The 16,322-nt window shown below is 41.3% G+C and overlaps 1 protein-coding gene across 2 annotated transcripts in view; it reads right to left on the bottom strand.

Moving 5' to 3' along the window:
* RIPOR3 (RIPOR family member 3) overlaps window positions 1–16,322 on the bottom strand; it is a 183,517-nt gene that overhangs the window by 92,733 nt on the left and 74,462 nt on the right. Inside the window, exon 2 of one of the 2 annotated variants that reach the window (XM_070744624.1) lies at window positions 5,426–5,551. In XM_070744624.1, coding sequence (XP_070600725.1) covers window positions 5,426–5,526 — 101 coding nt within the window. In that variant the 5' untranslated portion in view covers window positions 5,527–5,551. Of the gene's footprint in view, window positions 1–3,110; window positions 3,178–5,425; window positions 5,552–16,322 lie in introns of those variants that run through there. The other variant, XM_070744626.1, reaches the window with a different exon arrangement.

The following is a 16,322-nucleotide window of genomic DNA, read 5'->3' as shown; positions in this document are numbered from 1 at the left end:
CACTCGCGCGGCTTCCAAACCGAGTCCTGAAGCCAAGCGCAGAAGTTCGTCTTTGGCGCTTGGCTTCAGGACTCGGTTTGGAAGCCGCGCGAGTGTTTTAAAAGGTCTCCGCCAACAATGGGAGCTTCCTAGTACCCCCCAAACCCGGGTTGGGGGCTCGGGGGGGGGTGCTAGGAAGCTCCCATTGTTGGCGGAGACCTTTTAAAACACTCGCGCGGCTTCCAAACCGAGTCCTGGAAGCCGCGCGAGTGTTTTATAAGGTCTCCGCCAACAATGGGAGCTTCCTAGCACCCCCCAAACCCGGGTTGGGGGTCCGGGGGGCGCTGTCTCTCGGCGCTTTCGTGCTGAGTCCGGGAGCGAACTCGCTCCCCGACTCAGCTGGAAAGCGCCGAGAGACAGCGTGGACAGGCCCGTTCCTTGGCGCTGTCTCTCGGGGCTTTCCAGCTGAGTCGGGGAGCGAGTTCGCTCCCGGACTCAGCACGAAAGCCCCGAGAGACAGCGCCAAGGAACGGGCCTGTCCACGCTGTCTCTCGGGGGTTTCGTGCCGAGTCGGGGAGCGAGTTCGCTCCCGGACTCAGCACGAAAGCCCCGAGTGACAGCGCCAAGGAACGGGCCTGTCCACGCTGTCTCTCGGGGCTTTCCAGCTGAGTCGGGGAGCGAGTTCGCTCCCGGACTCAGCTGGAAAGCGCCGAGAGACAGCGTGGACAGGCCCGTGCGGCGAGAATGAACGGCGTGGGCGGGCGAAGGGCGGGCGGCAGCGAGGAGTTTGCGTGGGCGGTGGGGAAACTCCTCGCTGACGCCAGCAAGAGGGGGAAGACCCAGGGAAGCCGCTGCCATCTACGCATGCGTGCCCGGCACGCATGCGTAGATGGTATTTTTGACTTCCGGGTTGAAAAATAGCGAAGTACCCTGTTCGCAATGGTTGGGGACGCAATAAACGGGGGATCACTGTATCTCAGTTCCCCCATGCCTGATGACAGAGGTGGGTTTTAAGAAGCTTACGAAAGGCAAGGAGGGTGGGGGCTATTCTAATCTCTGGGGGGAGTTGGTTCCAGAGGGCCGGGGCCACCACAGAGAAGGCTCTTCCCCTGGGTCCCTCCAAATGACATTGTTTAGTTGACGGGACCCAGAGAAGGCCCACTCTGTGGGACCTAATTGGTCGCTGGGATTCGTGCGGCAGAAGGCGGTCCCGGAGCTGCCACAGAGAAGGCCCTTCCCCTAGGCCCTGCCAGGTGACATTGCTTAGCTGATGGGACCTGGAGAAGGCTGACTTTGTTGCCTCTAACCAGCCGCTTGGATACATGAGGCAGTAGACAGTCCCATAAGTAATCTGGTCCTAAGCCATGTAAGGCTTTATAGATAATGACCAACACTTTAAGTTGCTTGGAAAGAAGATTTAATGGTGGACAGGAGCACATGTCTCAAGCTCCTGAATAGAAAATGCTGGGTGAAGAAGGAGAAAAGGCAGATATGGTTTTATACCCTCTCGGGCCCTGCCTCAGGGGTCTCCTATTTCTGTGGTTGGTTGGCTGTCAAACTCCCACGGGGCCATGTCTTGAGTCCAGGCCCTCTGGAATCAACTCCCCCCGGAGATTAGAACTGCTCCCACCCTCGTCTTCCGTAAACTACTTAAGACCCACCTATATCGCCAGGCATGGGGGATTTGAGACACCTTTCCCCCAGGTTTATTATAATTTATGTTTGGTATGTATGTGCTGTTTGGTTTTTAATTATGATAGGGGTTTTAGTTTTTTTAATATTAGATTTGTGCCAGTATAATATTGTTTTTATCGTTGTTGTGAGCCGCCCCGAGTCTTCGGAGAGGGGTGGCATACAAATCTAATAAATTATTATTAATTATTATTATTATTATTATTATTATTATTATTATTATTGCTGGTTGATACAATCCGCCCAGATGCTATGTGGTGAGATAGGTAGAGGGCTAATCCTATCATGTCCTAAGGGTGAAGATCTTAATCCAATCACCCTGGAGCTGAAGGGTGGTGGCAAGGAGCTCCATGAATCTGCTTTATATTTAAAACAGGTTTCTCCTCATCCAGAGGAACATAGTCTTCCTTTTCAATATTTCCTAGGATATTTCATTTTTCTAGGAGCTGGGTGCTAACTTCCTTCACTGGGAAGGTTCCTCCATTTTCTTAGCAAGATCTCAGAAGTAGCTTGCCATTAGACACAATAAGATTTTTTTCCAAATGCCATGCTCTGCTAAACAAATAATTCCCTCAACACTGTCAAACTATTTACTAAGCCTGCACTAATTTTTTCTCATCCCTATCACCCATCTCCTCCCACTTATGACTGTATGACTGTAACTTGTTGCTTGTATCCTTAAGATTTCTATTAATATTTATGGTTTCCTGGTTATTATTTGACCCCTAGGACAATCATTAAGTACTGTACCTCATAATTCTTGACAAATGCATATTTTCTTTTCTGTACACTGAGAGCATGTGCACCAAAGACAAATTCTGTATGTGTCCAATCACACTTGGCCAATAAAGAACTCCATTCTATTCTATTACCTGCTTCTTAGGGCTGAGAGAAATGACAGGCCCAAGGTCACCCAGGTGGATTTGTGCTCAAGCAGGACTTGAATTGATGATCTCCCGCTTTCAAGCTTTAATCACTATACTAAATTGGCTCTCCAATCAATAAAGGTGACTTTAAAAATTCTGGTTTAGCTTAAGGCTATAAAAATTGCTTTCCTCTCACCTAGATGCAAGCAAAGAGATACCTTTTTGGTAAACCTCTAAGTATTGTATTATCCAGATTATTTCATCTAAGAGGTGCAAGCTCAAAACCTATGCTGAAATGACAAATAATGATCACATCGGTTTTTCTGGAAATTCAATTAATATTAACCCATATTAAATCTCTTATTAAATATTAAATATGAATCCATAATTGCAATTCCAATGGAACTGCTTTCCTAGTTAACTGGTAGAGTACTTGGATATTTATTTTCTGTCCACGCCTCTAAAGAATGCATAAAGACTTTATTGTTGTTTTTGTTAATGCTTTACAGCTGAAAGTAACTAAATAACCTTCAGGGGAAAGTAAACTTTTTTCCCTCCTACAAGCATTCTTACCCGGTTGGAGGTGATTTAGTCCTAGGAACATCTGTTTGACTCCTTTCCCATCGTCATTCGTTCTCAGAACTCCCACTATGTATGCCGGCCTCTAGCCTGTTTATTCAATTGCCTGCTTGGTGTCCCCCCCCCCCTCCCTTACAGAGTAAAATCAACCAGACTTCGCTTAAATGTCTTGCAGGCAACTAAAGTGCCTTTGATGTTGTCTAGGTTTTATAATGAAAATGGAAATCCATGTATAATTAGGGATGTGTTTGAAATAGGTCCCTCACTGGTGTGCAGTGGAAATTGTGCTTTGGCTATTTTGAAGGTTGCTAGTTGCTTTTATAACTTGATGTTGATGTTTATCTTATATGGTTTGCATGTTTTTAAAATATTTTTATGTGTTTTCATGTTGTATTTGTTTTGTTTTTAACTGTTGTACGCCACCCAGAGTCATGTGTTTTGAGATAGATAGGAAGGAAGGAAGGAAGGAAGGAAGGAAGGAAGGAAGGAAGGAAGGGTTAAATACGATCCAACAAAGAACAGGAACAAGCTTTATTTAGGAATGCAAGAACAGCAACTTCAGAACAGCAGTAACAAGCACAGAAGAAGAAGAACGCCTCAGCAATGCCTGACAGCTCTTTCATGGGAGCTATTAGGCACAACAGCCAATCCGGACGTGAGAAACTCCCACTTCTCTAGCCGACCAATCAGGTGGAACTCTGGCTGTTGCTAAGGTCACAAGAGGAAGGAAGGAAGGAAGGAAGGTTCACAAGGGGGTATCAAAATGGCAGCCATGATCACACAATCCAAGTCCAACCCTTTTAAATGTGTGTTGCATGATGGTAGCCAACATTTTTACCCTTCAGATTCTCCCTTAAGATGCCCCTGTGTGCATATTTCCTATGTTACTGTAGCTGCTTCTTCCAGATTAGGAGAATCCAACCTTAGCAACTCCCAGAATTCAAGCTGGCTGAGGAATTCTGGGAGTTGAAGTCCCCAAGTCTTAAAGTTGCCAAAGTTGGAGATCCTTGTTCCAGATCATATGCTGGTTTTACTATATTAGGTCTAGATTAAAGCTCTTTAATTTACCCAGGACTGTATGTTCTTAGGTCAATTATACTAAACCAGGTGTGGTTTCCTTGACTTTGGCTTAGTACATTAAACAAGCACAGCCATTAAGATTTATAAATCATGATTTAAAACTCACTATATTACATAAATACCACTGTTTATTTAATAAACTGTCTAAACAATACAGGACTTAACTGGAACTGGCTGTTATAGTAATGCCTCATGTAATTTTTGGAATGTATTTCGCTTCCACCTGTGTATCGTAGACTTGTAAAGCAGTCTGAGGCTCTTATTTGAAGGGCAAAAATCCACGAACAGCAACTAGCTCCAACCATCAATCAATCAGTCAAGCCTCCTTTGCATGTAGATTTGTGTTCATCCACTAATGCTATTTCCACATAATAGCACTTAGACTTATATACCTCTTTACAGCATCCTGTAATCCACAAGTATCAAACTTGCCACATCACATGACAAAGCGTGACATTTCTCCCCATCACAGAGCTGCCTTGAGTTAACCTGCGCGTGACGTGTCTGACACCCCTGCTCTAAGCAGTTTACAGATATATCACCAAATTGCCCCCACCTGGCCTCCTCCAGGTCTTGTAGCAATGCAGGATGGCAGGACTGCGGGGGAGGGCCTCCTCTGTGGCTGCCCCGGCTCTATGGAACCAACTACGCCCTGACGTCCGTACTGCTCCCACCATGATGGCCTTCAATAAAGCCATGAACACCTGGCTTTGCCAGTGGGCCTAGGAGCCATAAATTGTACATCCTTCATGTCCAAACTGTATGAATGGTGTGTATATATGCGATTAAGTCTTGTTATAATAAATGGGTTTTATCATGGGGTTAGTTTTAGATGTTATATTCAACTTCTCTTATTACTTTGTATTTTTTTATTTGTATTATTATTTTGTAAGCTGCCCTGAGTCCTTCGGGATTGGGTGGCATAAAAGTTGAATGAATGAATGAATGAATGAATGAATGAATGAATGAATGAATGAATGAATGATCTGGGCCCTCATTTTACTGACAACAGAAGGATGGAAAACTGATTGAATCTTGAGCCTTTGAGACTATAACTGTTGACAGTTAGCTGGCAACCTAATTCTCATGTCAGCATATTAGTCCCATATATCATTACATATTAATCTTTAAAACACAAACACACTGCACTTAGTCCTGCCCATACAACACATAATATCTAAACCAGAGAAACAGAGGCTAGAAAGAGGTTTGTTGCATTTAAAGCTTACGCCAACATCCGGCTTTGTGTGCTGCTAAATCCAGCGAAGGAACGGCTCCTGCTGATTCTTCCCCCCTCAGCAGGGGAGGCAAAGGTTAGTTTCACTGACATGATTCGTGGTTAATAGATGCTGGCTCTAGAAATTAAACAAACAAAAATAAATGCGTCAAACGATTAGGCAGGAAATGGAGAAAACATTGAAGCCTGTTTGCAGAATTGGGATATCTGAATACATGAAGCTGCCTGACATTCAGTTGGATTTTTGGTTCATTAGTTTTCAATAACTGCTTTTCAAACTTTGAAAAGTAGTTATTGCTTTTCAAGGTTTGGGGAAAGATCTTCCCCGAATTTTATATATACAGTATACTACATACTATAAAATTAAGTAAGTAAATAAGTAAGTAAGTAAGTAAGTAAGTAAGTAAGTAAGGTAAGGTAAGGTAAGGTAAGGTAAGTGAAGGGAAGGGAAGGGAAGGGAAGGAAAGGAAAGGAAAGGAAAGGAAAGGAAAGGAAAGGAAAGGAAAGGAAGGAAGGAAATATTCTTTGGATGGAAAATACAAAGGATTCCAAAGCATTTATTCAACTACAGAGTTAAAATGAAGAATTGTTATATGATCACGTTCTTTTGTTTTTTGTCACAGACATTTTTCCAATTCACCATCATATTGCTGCATTTTCCAAATGGAGAAAAAAGAGACTTGATCTAATTCTGACTGCTATGGAATATTTGAACACACAATTCAGGCTCTAAAATGGATATTTTGTATTAAGCCACAAACTCTGTACTAACCCTTGTCATCGTTCTGCAAACTGGTAAAAGAACTCCTTAAAAAAATTCAGCACATCAGATTGAATTCATGGCAAAACAGAGCCATTATTCTCTTCACCATAGCTACCTAAAAAAGTCACAGCAGACTGGATCCTCACTCTATGTCACATTGTAAATTGAAGTATACTTTTCCTTGACCAAAGGCTCCAGTGATGTACCAAAGCTACACTCTAGAAAATAGTGTTTGACACCAAGCAAGATTAAGTTCTATTTAATTTCCATGTTATAATTTAATTATAATTTTAATTAAATTTAATTAATTACATTTAATTATAATTTATTTAATTATAATTAATTTAATTATAATTGATACAGCTATTTCTCATCGCAGACTCTGATAAGTCATGTTAAACATAATTTAGAAATCTTTTTAAAAGATTTCTGAGTACAGCGATCTGATTGATGACCCCATGACATTGCACACAGACATGACCAATAGAAAATCCATCACTCAAATCCATCATTCAAATCATCAGCATGATGTCACAATGCCCTTTGCCCTCCTTTATTCCCAATGCAGGCACTATATATTTAGGAGATATTCCATTGCTTCCATGGGGTAGAACCTCAGCCTGCCAAAAGCCATGACTTATAAATGGCAGATACACTCCACCCATGTGAAGTCTCTATGTTGGGATGTCCTCTATGGTTGAGGCAGGCAGGATTCCCTTGGGTACCATATGTTGGGGTCAAGGGAAAGGGAGGGTTTTGCCTTCTCTTTCTGCTCATGATCCCCATGTACAATTGGTGGGCCACTGGGTGACACAAAATGCTGGACTCGATGGGCTTTGGCCTGATTCAGCATGGCTCTTCTTATGTTCTTATGGCACCGACCAAGCAGTGACCAATCAAGCAACATTATGCTTTGGTAGGATGCATAGATTCAGATTCGCATTGCTTATGGAAGCAGATACATATATTTGCCATATATGTATGTATGGCAGATATCAACATGACCTCATAATCCCATCAATATTTCCCCTATCACCACCACTTTTGGAAAAAGGTGTTTAGTTTTTCATATTCATTTTCAGTGGTGCAATGGTTAGAGTGCAGTACTGCAAACTACAGTATTTCTGCTGATCACCAGTTGCCAGCAGTTTGGCAGGTCGAATCTCAGTAGGTTGACTCAGCCTTCCATCCTTCCAAGGGCGGTAAAATAAGGACCCAGATTGTTTGGGGCAATAGGCTTACTCTCTGTAAACCATTTAGAGAGGGCTGTAAATCACTGTGAAGCAGTATATACTAAGTCTAAATGCTATTGCTATATGCTCTGAACTCTCCCTTTTCTGAGCCACTCTATATAGAATTTCTTAACGGTTAGAACAATTAATCAGTAGAACGGCTTGCCTCCATGAGTTGTTGGTGCTCCAACACTGGAGGGTTTTTTTAAAGAAGAGACTGGACAGTCACTTGTCGGAGTGGGGGGGGAGCCGAATTAGAAGACCTCCAAGATCCCTTCCAACTTCATATATATTCATATATATTCCAACAATCATATATATTCTCTCCTTATCTCTTATATCATATATACTCTCTCTCTCCCATCTACTTCTCTTCTTTTTACTTTCTATCGTCATATATATTACTTAATGTCTATTCTCTTCCATATGTATTGTATATTGGACAAAGAATAAATAAAAAAACTTTGTTATTCTGGATGAGAGACAGGAAGCTTCAGGATTAATACACCCCCTTCAAAAATAGCTATCTCCTCCCTCTGTGGTATTTGTAAGCATGATATGGTCATTAAAAAGAGACCTGCAGAAACATTTTGACAAAAATTGGAACATGCTTTGATTCATGCATCTGTCGTACTTTCAGCATCCCACCGCCTTTAGAACAATGTCCCCCAACCTTAGCAACTTGAAGATATTTGGACTTCAACTCCCAGAATTCCCCAGCCAGCAAATGCTGGCTGGGGAATTCTGGGAGTTGAAGTCCAGATATCTTCAAGTTGCCAAGGTTGGGAAACACTGCTTTTGAAAGGGAGGAAAGATTGCCTGTTAAATACATCTTCTGATACAATAACCTTCCTGTAGGACAAACAACGCATTTAAACAGCCTTTATTTAATCAAATGACTATAATAGATTCAGCGGTTGCAAGCTCTCATTGTATTTTTCTTATTCTGCTTAAAGGACCACTCAGATGCTATAAAGAGAAATGTAATGAATCCAACCATCATAGATCAGGAATTGCTTTTATTTATTACATTTTATACACACACATATCCCTTTTCCCTCTGCCTGTTTATTATTATAAGTCCTCAAGGGAGAAATGCAGCACTTCATGCTAACCTATGCCTTCTTCAATTCTGATTTATTGAATGAAAGGAAACAGTCTGGAATCACACAATGCACTACTCAATAAATAGCAGTAGCATGCAATGCTACTATTAAAACAGTTTTACGGAAATGTACTACTATTACTGAACCGTAAACCATGGTTTGCAGACCACATTGTTTGTATTCACACAACACTGCAAGCCAAAACAAAGAAAGCCACATTCTGAAGTTTGTAAATCAAGGCAAGTGAAATTAGAAACTATTAGACAATAACTGATGCTCTTTGGCTGAATGTAAATACTGCATTGTAAGTCTGCAGTACTATGTGTGGTGGGCATCCAACTGCAATTTTTCTGGAATTCAAATATAGTTGGGACAGCTAGACTTTAATTCAACTCAATATGGCAGGGATATGTGTAAAGGAAGCTTTTATTTATTTATTTATATCCCAAGTCTTTGGATACTGTTCTGTCTGGGTCACTCCGGAAGCTATGACCAACCCAAAAAGATAAGCCAGACACACCAGTTGAATCCAAACAGTTTTATTAATGGTAAAGAGAAAAGAAGCCAACAGAAAATGTCCTTACAGATCAGGAAAACACTGGAACTCCAAATAGATACACGAATGCAATTGTTCATACAGAAACACAGGATCCTTAATTCCAGACGAGGCTGTTGAGCTAACAGACACACTCCTCCCACCAGTCTTCAAGGCTGCTGGGCCATGAGCCAGGAACAAAAACGCTGAGAGAAAATGCAGATAACACCAACTCCCCTTTGATAACACTCCACGCTGCCAGAATGGTTCTCATGCCTTATAAACCCTTCCCTGCTAATGAGGACCACACCCAACCCCCTGATGTTCCTCATTCAATGCTGATAATATCTACGCAGTTGATTTCTCCTTTGAGCTATGTGTCTCTGCCGCATACTAATGATAGCTTGTGCGTCGTCATCCAGGGACTCCAGAGAATCAAAGCTACTTGCTGGAGATAGCCCTTCCCCAGGGCTCCCAGGCCTTGCATCAGCGTCACTTTTGTGACTGCTGTCTGCACTGTCCAACTGCAAACAACTCTCCTCTCCACTCTCAGCCTCCCCCGGGCATGGAGCCAGCAGAGACACAGCTGGTCTTTGATCTGGCTCAGGCTGAACCACAACAGATACTGTGATTTTCAGAGTATAAAACACACCTTTTTCCTACCTAAAAGACGCTGAAAAGTTGGGTGCATCTTATACTCCGAATGTTGCTTTTTCAAAGCTTTTTTTCCCAGCTCTAACTAGTTGCTAACAATCTTCCTGGCTTTCTACTCCCTCTGAATGAGTTTTTTTCCAGCCCTAAGTCTTTGCAGGCTTGTTTTCATTCCTACTCCCCCTGAAAAAGGCTTTTTCAGCCCTAAGTAGTACTGTACTAATAAACTTCCTGGCTTGCAGCATTTTTTTAAATTCTTACTCTTTCTGAAGCAGTTAATTTCCTAAGTCTTTGAAGGCTTGTTTTCATTCCTACTCCCTCTGAAGAAATTTTTTTGTTCAGCCCTAACCAGGGGATAAAATAATGTCCTGAAGCTGAACAAACTAAGAAGGCTAGCCAGATGAATAGCTGATAGATAGATTTTCCCCCTATCCCCCCACCCACCAAATTAAGGTGCATCTTATACTCCAAAAAATATGGTAAATCAAACAGGCATAGAGAAACTCTATTTAATTTTCTATATAACTATCCAGCTCTAATCTTGAGCCACAAAGGTTTTCAGATCCCAGGCAGAGTTCTTTCCCATCCATTCATTCACTCATTCATTCCCACCTTCAAGTCTACATTCACTCCTGGCACCTGTCTGGACAAGTCCCTTCAATATTTTGCCATTGATTTTTGGAAGTCATTTCCCATTGTCTGCCTTCTAGGACCTTTGGTACAGGTCATATGCCTAATTGATTTTTATGATTCCCTCGATCCCCATCACTTTGTCTAAACTCCTTTTATTGCTAACAAATCCTGTACTTTAGCAGCATTGTGGTAGAAAGGAAGGCTGTGCTTGTAGGTAGTTCTTAAATTATAACCACAAATGAGACCAGAATTGTGTGTCCTACCTTGATGGAAGCCTGCTAAGAAGGTTGAAGATGGTGATCACATGACCCCACGATCTTGCACATGACCCCATCATAAATACATATCAAAGCACTCAAATTTTGATGACATGTCCATGGGGATGATGTGATGGTTGTAAGCACAAAAACTCTTTTTAAATTTTCTGTATAACCATCCAGCTCTAATCGTGACCCACAAACGTTTTCAGACCCCGGGCAGAGTTCTTTCTCATTCATTCATTCATTCATTCATTCCCACCTTCAAGTCTACATTCACTCCAGGCACCTGTCTGGACAAGTCCCTTCAATATTTTGGCAAGGATTTTTGGAAGTCATTTCCCATTTTTTTCCTTCTAGGACTGAGGGAGAGGGACTGGTCTAAGGATACCCAGTTGATTTTGTTCGTAAGGTGGACTTGAACTCAGAATCTCCTCATTTCTAGCCTGGTGCATTAACCACTACACTAAATTCCCTCTTCATTCATGCCTGATCCTCTAAATAAGAGATGCTGGAGATTATACTTGGATTCTCCCAAAGCATGTGCTCCATCCTGATGCTTGCAGCTCACCCCTCAAACTAAGCCATCTAAGAAACATAGAAACATAGAAGATCGATGGCAGAAAAAGACCTCATGGTCCATCTAGTCTGCCCTTATGCTATTTCCTGTATTTTATCTTAGGATGGATATATATTTATCCCAGGCATGTTTAAATTCAGTTACTGTGGATTTACCAACCACGTCTGCTGGAAGTTTGTTCCAAGCATCTACTACTCTTTCAGTAAAATAATATTTTCTCACTTTACTTCTAATCTTTCCCCCAACTAATCTCAGATTGTGTCCCCTTGTTCTTGTGTTCACTTTCCTATTAAAAACACTTCTCTCCTGAACCATATTTAACCCTTTAACATATTTAAATGTTTCGATCATGTCCCCCCTTTCCCTTCTATCCTCCAGACTATACAGATTGAGTTCATTGAGTGTTTCCTGATACGTTTTATGCTTAAGACCTTCCACCATTTTTGTACCATTTTTGTTGGGAGAACGATTGAGCCAACACACAAAGACAAATCTTGCCCTGGCACTAATTATCTTTTTCATAACAGCACACAGCCCGTCACCTCTTGCTATTAGAATGCAAACACCCACATCTCTCTTAGGGTAAGGCCCGGTTCTGAGCAAACATTCAACCATTACATACTAAAATCTATTGCATAACAGATGTGCCTGCCCTCCTATGCTTCACAAACAATGGTCCAGTTTTCAAGGGAAGAAAAAGATGAAGTCAACCTATTCATTTCTCTCCATCGCCATCCACCCTGCCTGTCAGTTCTTTGAATAGTTCAGTACCAGGACCCACTCAAACTAGCACGGACAGCCACTAAACAGGACTCTTGTTTATTTTTCTCAAAGACGGTTCAATTTAGCTTCATCATGCTAGGCCCGAGGTCTTGAGTTCTGAGAAGGTTTTACTTTCAATTGCAAAGACTGGCTCTTGGTTCCCATTCTGATCATGCTGCCACCCCCCAGAGTGCTAAATTCCCTTTGGCTTTCTTTCCTGCTATCCATTATCACTCAATCCTTTGTGTTTCTTGAGGGAATTCACGTCCCTGGTGCTGCATGCGCAATGGAGGTCACAGGCCGACCACCTCACAAGATGCAGAAGGCCAATAAATCTGAACAGTGGACAGAAAGCAGTTGAAAATCCTCCCACGCCTGCAACTGCAAAAGCAAGCTGATGAAATGCAAAACCCCAGGTTTTAAATATTTGCCTTTTTAAAAATAAAAATAATATCAATAGTCCTGAAGATAACATAGAATGAGCCAGCTGGTCTAAATTATATAATTTGGAATAAAGCCTCAGTTGTACCCATAAAGCCATTTCACTAAATTCCATGTAAAAGACAACATACAGCTATTTTTCTTGTAGCAGATCATAGCAAAGCATAGATTAATTTGCTATCCTGTGATCTCTCTTTCTATCTATCTATCTATCTATCTATCTGTAACTGTGTGTGTGTGTGAGAGAGAGAGAGAGAGAGGGAGGGAGGGAGTGGGAGAAAGAGAAAGAAGGAAGAAAGAAAGAAAGAGAGAGAGAGAGAGAGAGAGAGAGAGAAAGAAAGAAAGAAAGAAAGAAAGAAAGAAAGAAAAAGTGCAAGAAGTCCAATTCAGATCCAGTCCCACTTTCATTGAAATCTTCTCTTTGAAATTAGAATACTACTACTTTTGACATTCACTCTTAAATTAATGTCTTGGAGACAGGTGACAGGAATATTTATCGATATTAACATTAATATTAACATTTGGATAGCAAAAAACCCAGAAGTCATACATGAAATTCAAAACAACCTTTAGTAGTTAAGAGAAATAGGCTGAAAATGACAAAACGAAATGTAAGAGAAATACATGCAAAGTTCTTCTCTTACATAACAAAAAAAAATCAAATACTTATGTGCAGTATGAGGGACACCTGGGGTAGAAGTTTGTTCTTAGATGAACAGAGATTCATTTGCGGGGTCCTTGGTGCTCTCTGACCTTGGTTATTTTCTTGCAGATTTTTCATTACCCAAACTAGGTAACATCATCAGTTTTACTTACTGGTAAAGATTTCATTCACCAGTGCTAAAGATTTGTTTCTCTATTATCAAGAAAGAAATCTACTTCTTTGGTTGCCGATCAATTTCCGGTCACAATTCAAAGTGTTGGTCTTGACCTATAAAGCCCTTCATGGCATCGGACCAGAATATATCTGGGACCGCCTTCTGCCACACAAATCCCAGCGACCGATTAGGTCCCACAGAGTTGGCCTTCTCCGGGTCCCGTTGACTAAGCAATGTCATTTGGCGGGTCCCAGGGGAAGAGCCTTCTCTGTGGCGGCCCCAACCCTCTGGAACCAGCTCCCTCCTGAGATTAGAACTGCCCCCACCCTCCTTGCCTTTTGCAAACTCCTTAAAACCCACCTCTGCCATCAGGCATGGGGGAACTGAAATATCTTCCTCAGGCCTATACTGTTTATGTATGGTATGTTGTGTGCATGTTTTTTAAATTATGGGTTTTTAGATTTCTAATTATTGAATTTGTATTATATATTGTTTTCTGTTGCTGTTGTGAGCCGCCCCGAGTCTGCAGAGAGGGGCGGCATACAAATTAAATAAATGAATGAATGAATGAATGAATGAATGAATGAATGAATGAATAAATAAATAAATAAATAAATACTTCTTACCAGTTTTTCAGAAAGCTGGTAGAGAATCCCAACATCTCTATGGAAGGAGATATATTGGTTCTAAAATTAAAGTGATTTCTGAAATTCTTGTGACCCTCATCCTATCTCTCCTAATAGATCTTCTTACAGAGAGCTCCATGAAAATTTTGCCTGGAAAATATTAACTTTCAGGTTAGGCAGGTGCCCAAGAGCTGCCCAGCTTGATACCTGACTTGGCAAAGGCTTACATGAAAATTATTTTGGAAAAGTGGTTGATTGCAAATTAGTCTGAGCCAACAGCGTCATGCCAAAAAAAGGCAGATAGAAATATAGGATGATGCATCCACAAAATTAAATTTCCAGCTGATGAGAAAAAATACTATCCTTCAAAAAAGAGAAATTAGAATAGGTTCAAGGGTAATTGGGGGATTAGAAGCTCAGGCTGATGAAGATAAATTCCTGGATATGCTTAGCTTTCAGGAAAAAAGGAGGAGGGGTATACCAGCAGTCTTCAAATACTTGAGAAAATGTCATGTAGAAGGTCAAGAGCTCTTCCTTCTCATTCCAGAATGAAGGACACAGACTAATGGACTTAATTTACAGAATATTTCACTGATTTATTTTTTGTAGGGGAAAAAGAATTATTTGTAACGGTAAAAAACAGTTTGACACTAGCCAGAGAAGTGGTGGTTGCAAAGTGGTTTAATTTAATTACCAAAAGTTAAACCATATCTTTAACAGGGAGCTTGATTTGATTAGCTAAATGTCTCTTCCCAACGCTATGATTCTCTTTCTTCTCCTTAAGCAATATACATACATACATACATACATACATACATACATACATACATACATACATACATACATAATTAGTTAACTAGTTAGTTAACTCAGTGTTTCCCAACCTTCGCAACTTGAAGATATCTGGACTTCAACTCCCAGAATTCCCCAGCCAGCATTCGCTGGCTGGGGAATTCTGGGAGTTGAAGTCCAGATATCTTCAAGTTGCCAAGGTTGGGAAATACTGAGTTAACTAGTTAGTTAACTAGTTAACTGGTTAGTTAACTAGTTAGTACTGGTAGACTAGAGATGACCAACTTTTTGTTGCAGTTAGGGCATGAATATCCCAAATGTCTTTTCAAAGCATGATTGCCGATACCATTTTGTCTGCAGCATTTAACATAAGAACATAAGAAGAGCCATGCTGAATCAGGTCAAAGCCCATTGAGTCCAGCATTCTGTGTCACACAGTGGCCCACCAATTGTACATGGGGATCTTGAACAGAAAGAGAAGGCAAACCCCTCCCTTGACCCCCCAACAAATGGTACCCAAGGGAATCCTGCCTGCCTCAACCAACATAGAGGTGGCACATAGACATCCGTTTCAATAACCAACGGTATACTTGGCATCCATGAATCTGTCTAATCCTGCCTTGAAGTTATCCAGGCTGACAGCTGTCACCACCTCTTCTGGAAGTGAATTCCATAAACCAACGACCGTTTGGGTGAAGAAATATTTCCCTCACCTTCTTACCTATGGGCTCTAGGGAGTGCCCCCTCGTCCTAGTATTGTATGATAGAGAAAATAATTTTTCTCTATCCACCTTTTCTATCCCATGCATGATTTTATACACTTTAATCAAGGCACCCCTGAAATGCCGTCTTTCAAGGCTGAAGAGACCAAGGCGTTGCAACCTGGTTTCATAAGGGAGGTGAGAGGATTACAATTTTGGAATGGGTATATTGGTTTTTTGATATGCTGTAAATTGCCCTGAGTGCTCAGAAAGGGGCAGCATATAATTCCAATAAACAAACAAACAAAAATAAACAAATTAACAAATTAACAAACAATCAAATAAATAAATAAATCTGAAGAATCTTTAAAGACAATTTGAAGGACACATGAAATGTACAGATTTGTCTGTCTCTGATGCTGACACTTGGTGCAGGCAATAATTGTATGCTATTCATTCTCTCAAGAAAAGCAACCTTGGACAGCTGCAGATGTAATTAAAAGATGGAGAACAGGAAAGTACACCCAACTCTTTCCCAAGGGGACAGGCCTGCAATCAAAATTGTTTCCCTTAGCTGTTTTCTTTTGGGGGGGGGGAGGCAGAAGTAACAGAGTTGATTTATTTCGTCTTTGGCTGTATTGTTCAAAGGGAAGAGAAAGACTCTTTCACTTCTTTCCAAATGTACTTGCACTGTTTTGATGCATGTGTGACTCTTCTACTCCTCTGACCCAGTTCTGTTTTCAGATCACGGCAGAAGGAGCAGAAAGAGCAAAGCAGCGTAAGAAAGTCGGGAAAGAGCCAGTGACGGCTTCAGAAGAACTAGATTCTGGACTGGCTTCATACCTCAAAATATCAACCTTGTTAACTCTCAAGATTCTTTTTTCCCCACTATGTATTCAAAATGGACTGTGATTGATCTATATTGGGATATGTGTGAGATATTTGTGTGTGTGTGAGAGAGAGATACATATATGTGTGCATGTATATGTATG

The sequence above is a fragment of the Erythrolamprus reginae genome, chromosome 3 (genome assembly GCF_031021105.1).
Source record: "Erythrolamprus reginae isolate rEryReg1 chromosome 3, rEryReg1.hap1, whole genome shotgun sequence".
NCBI lineage: Eukaryota > Metazoa > Chordata > Lepidosauria > Squamata > Dipsadidae > Erythrolamprus > Erythrolamprus reginae.
The sequence above is the reverse complement of the archived record's forward strand: the minus strand, read 5'-3'. Positions and strand labels throughout refer to the sequence as shown.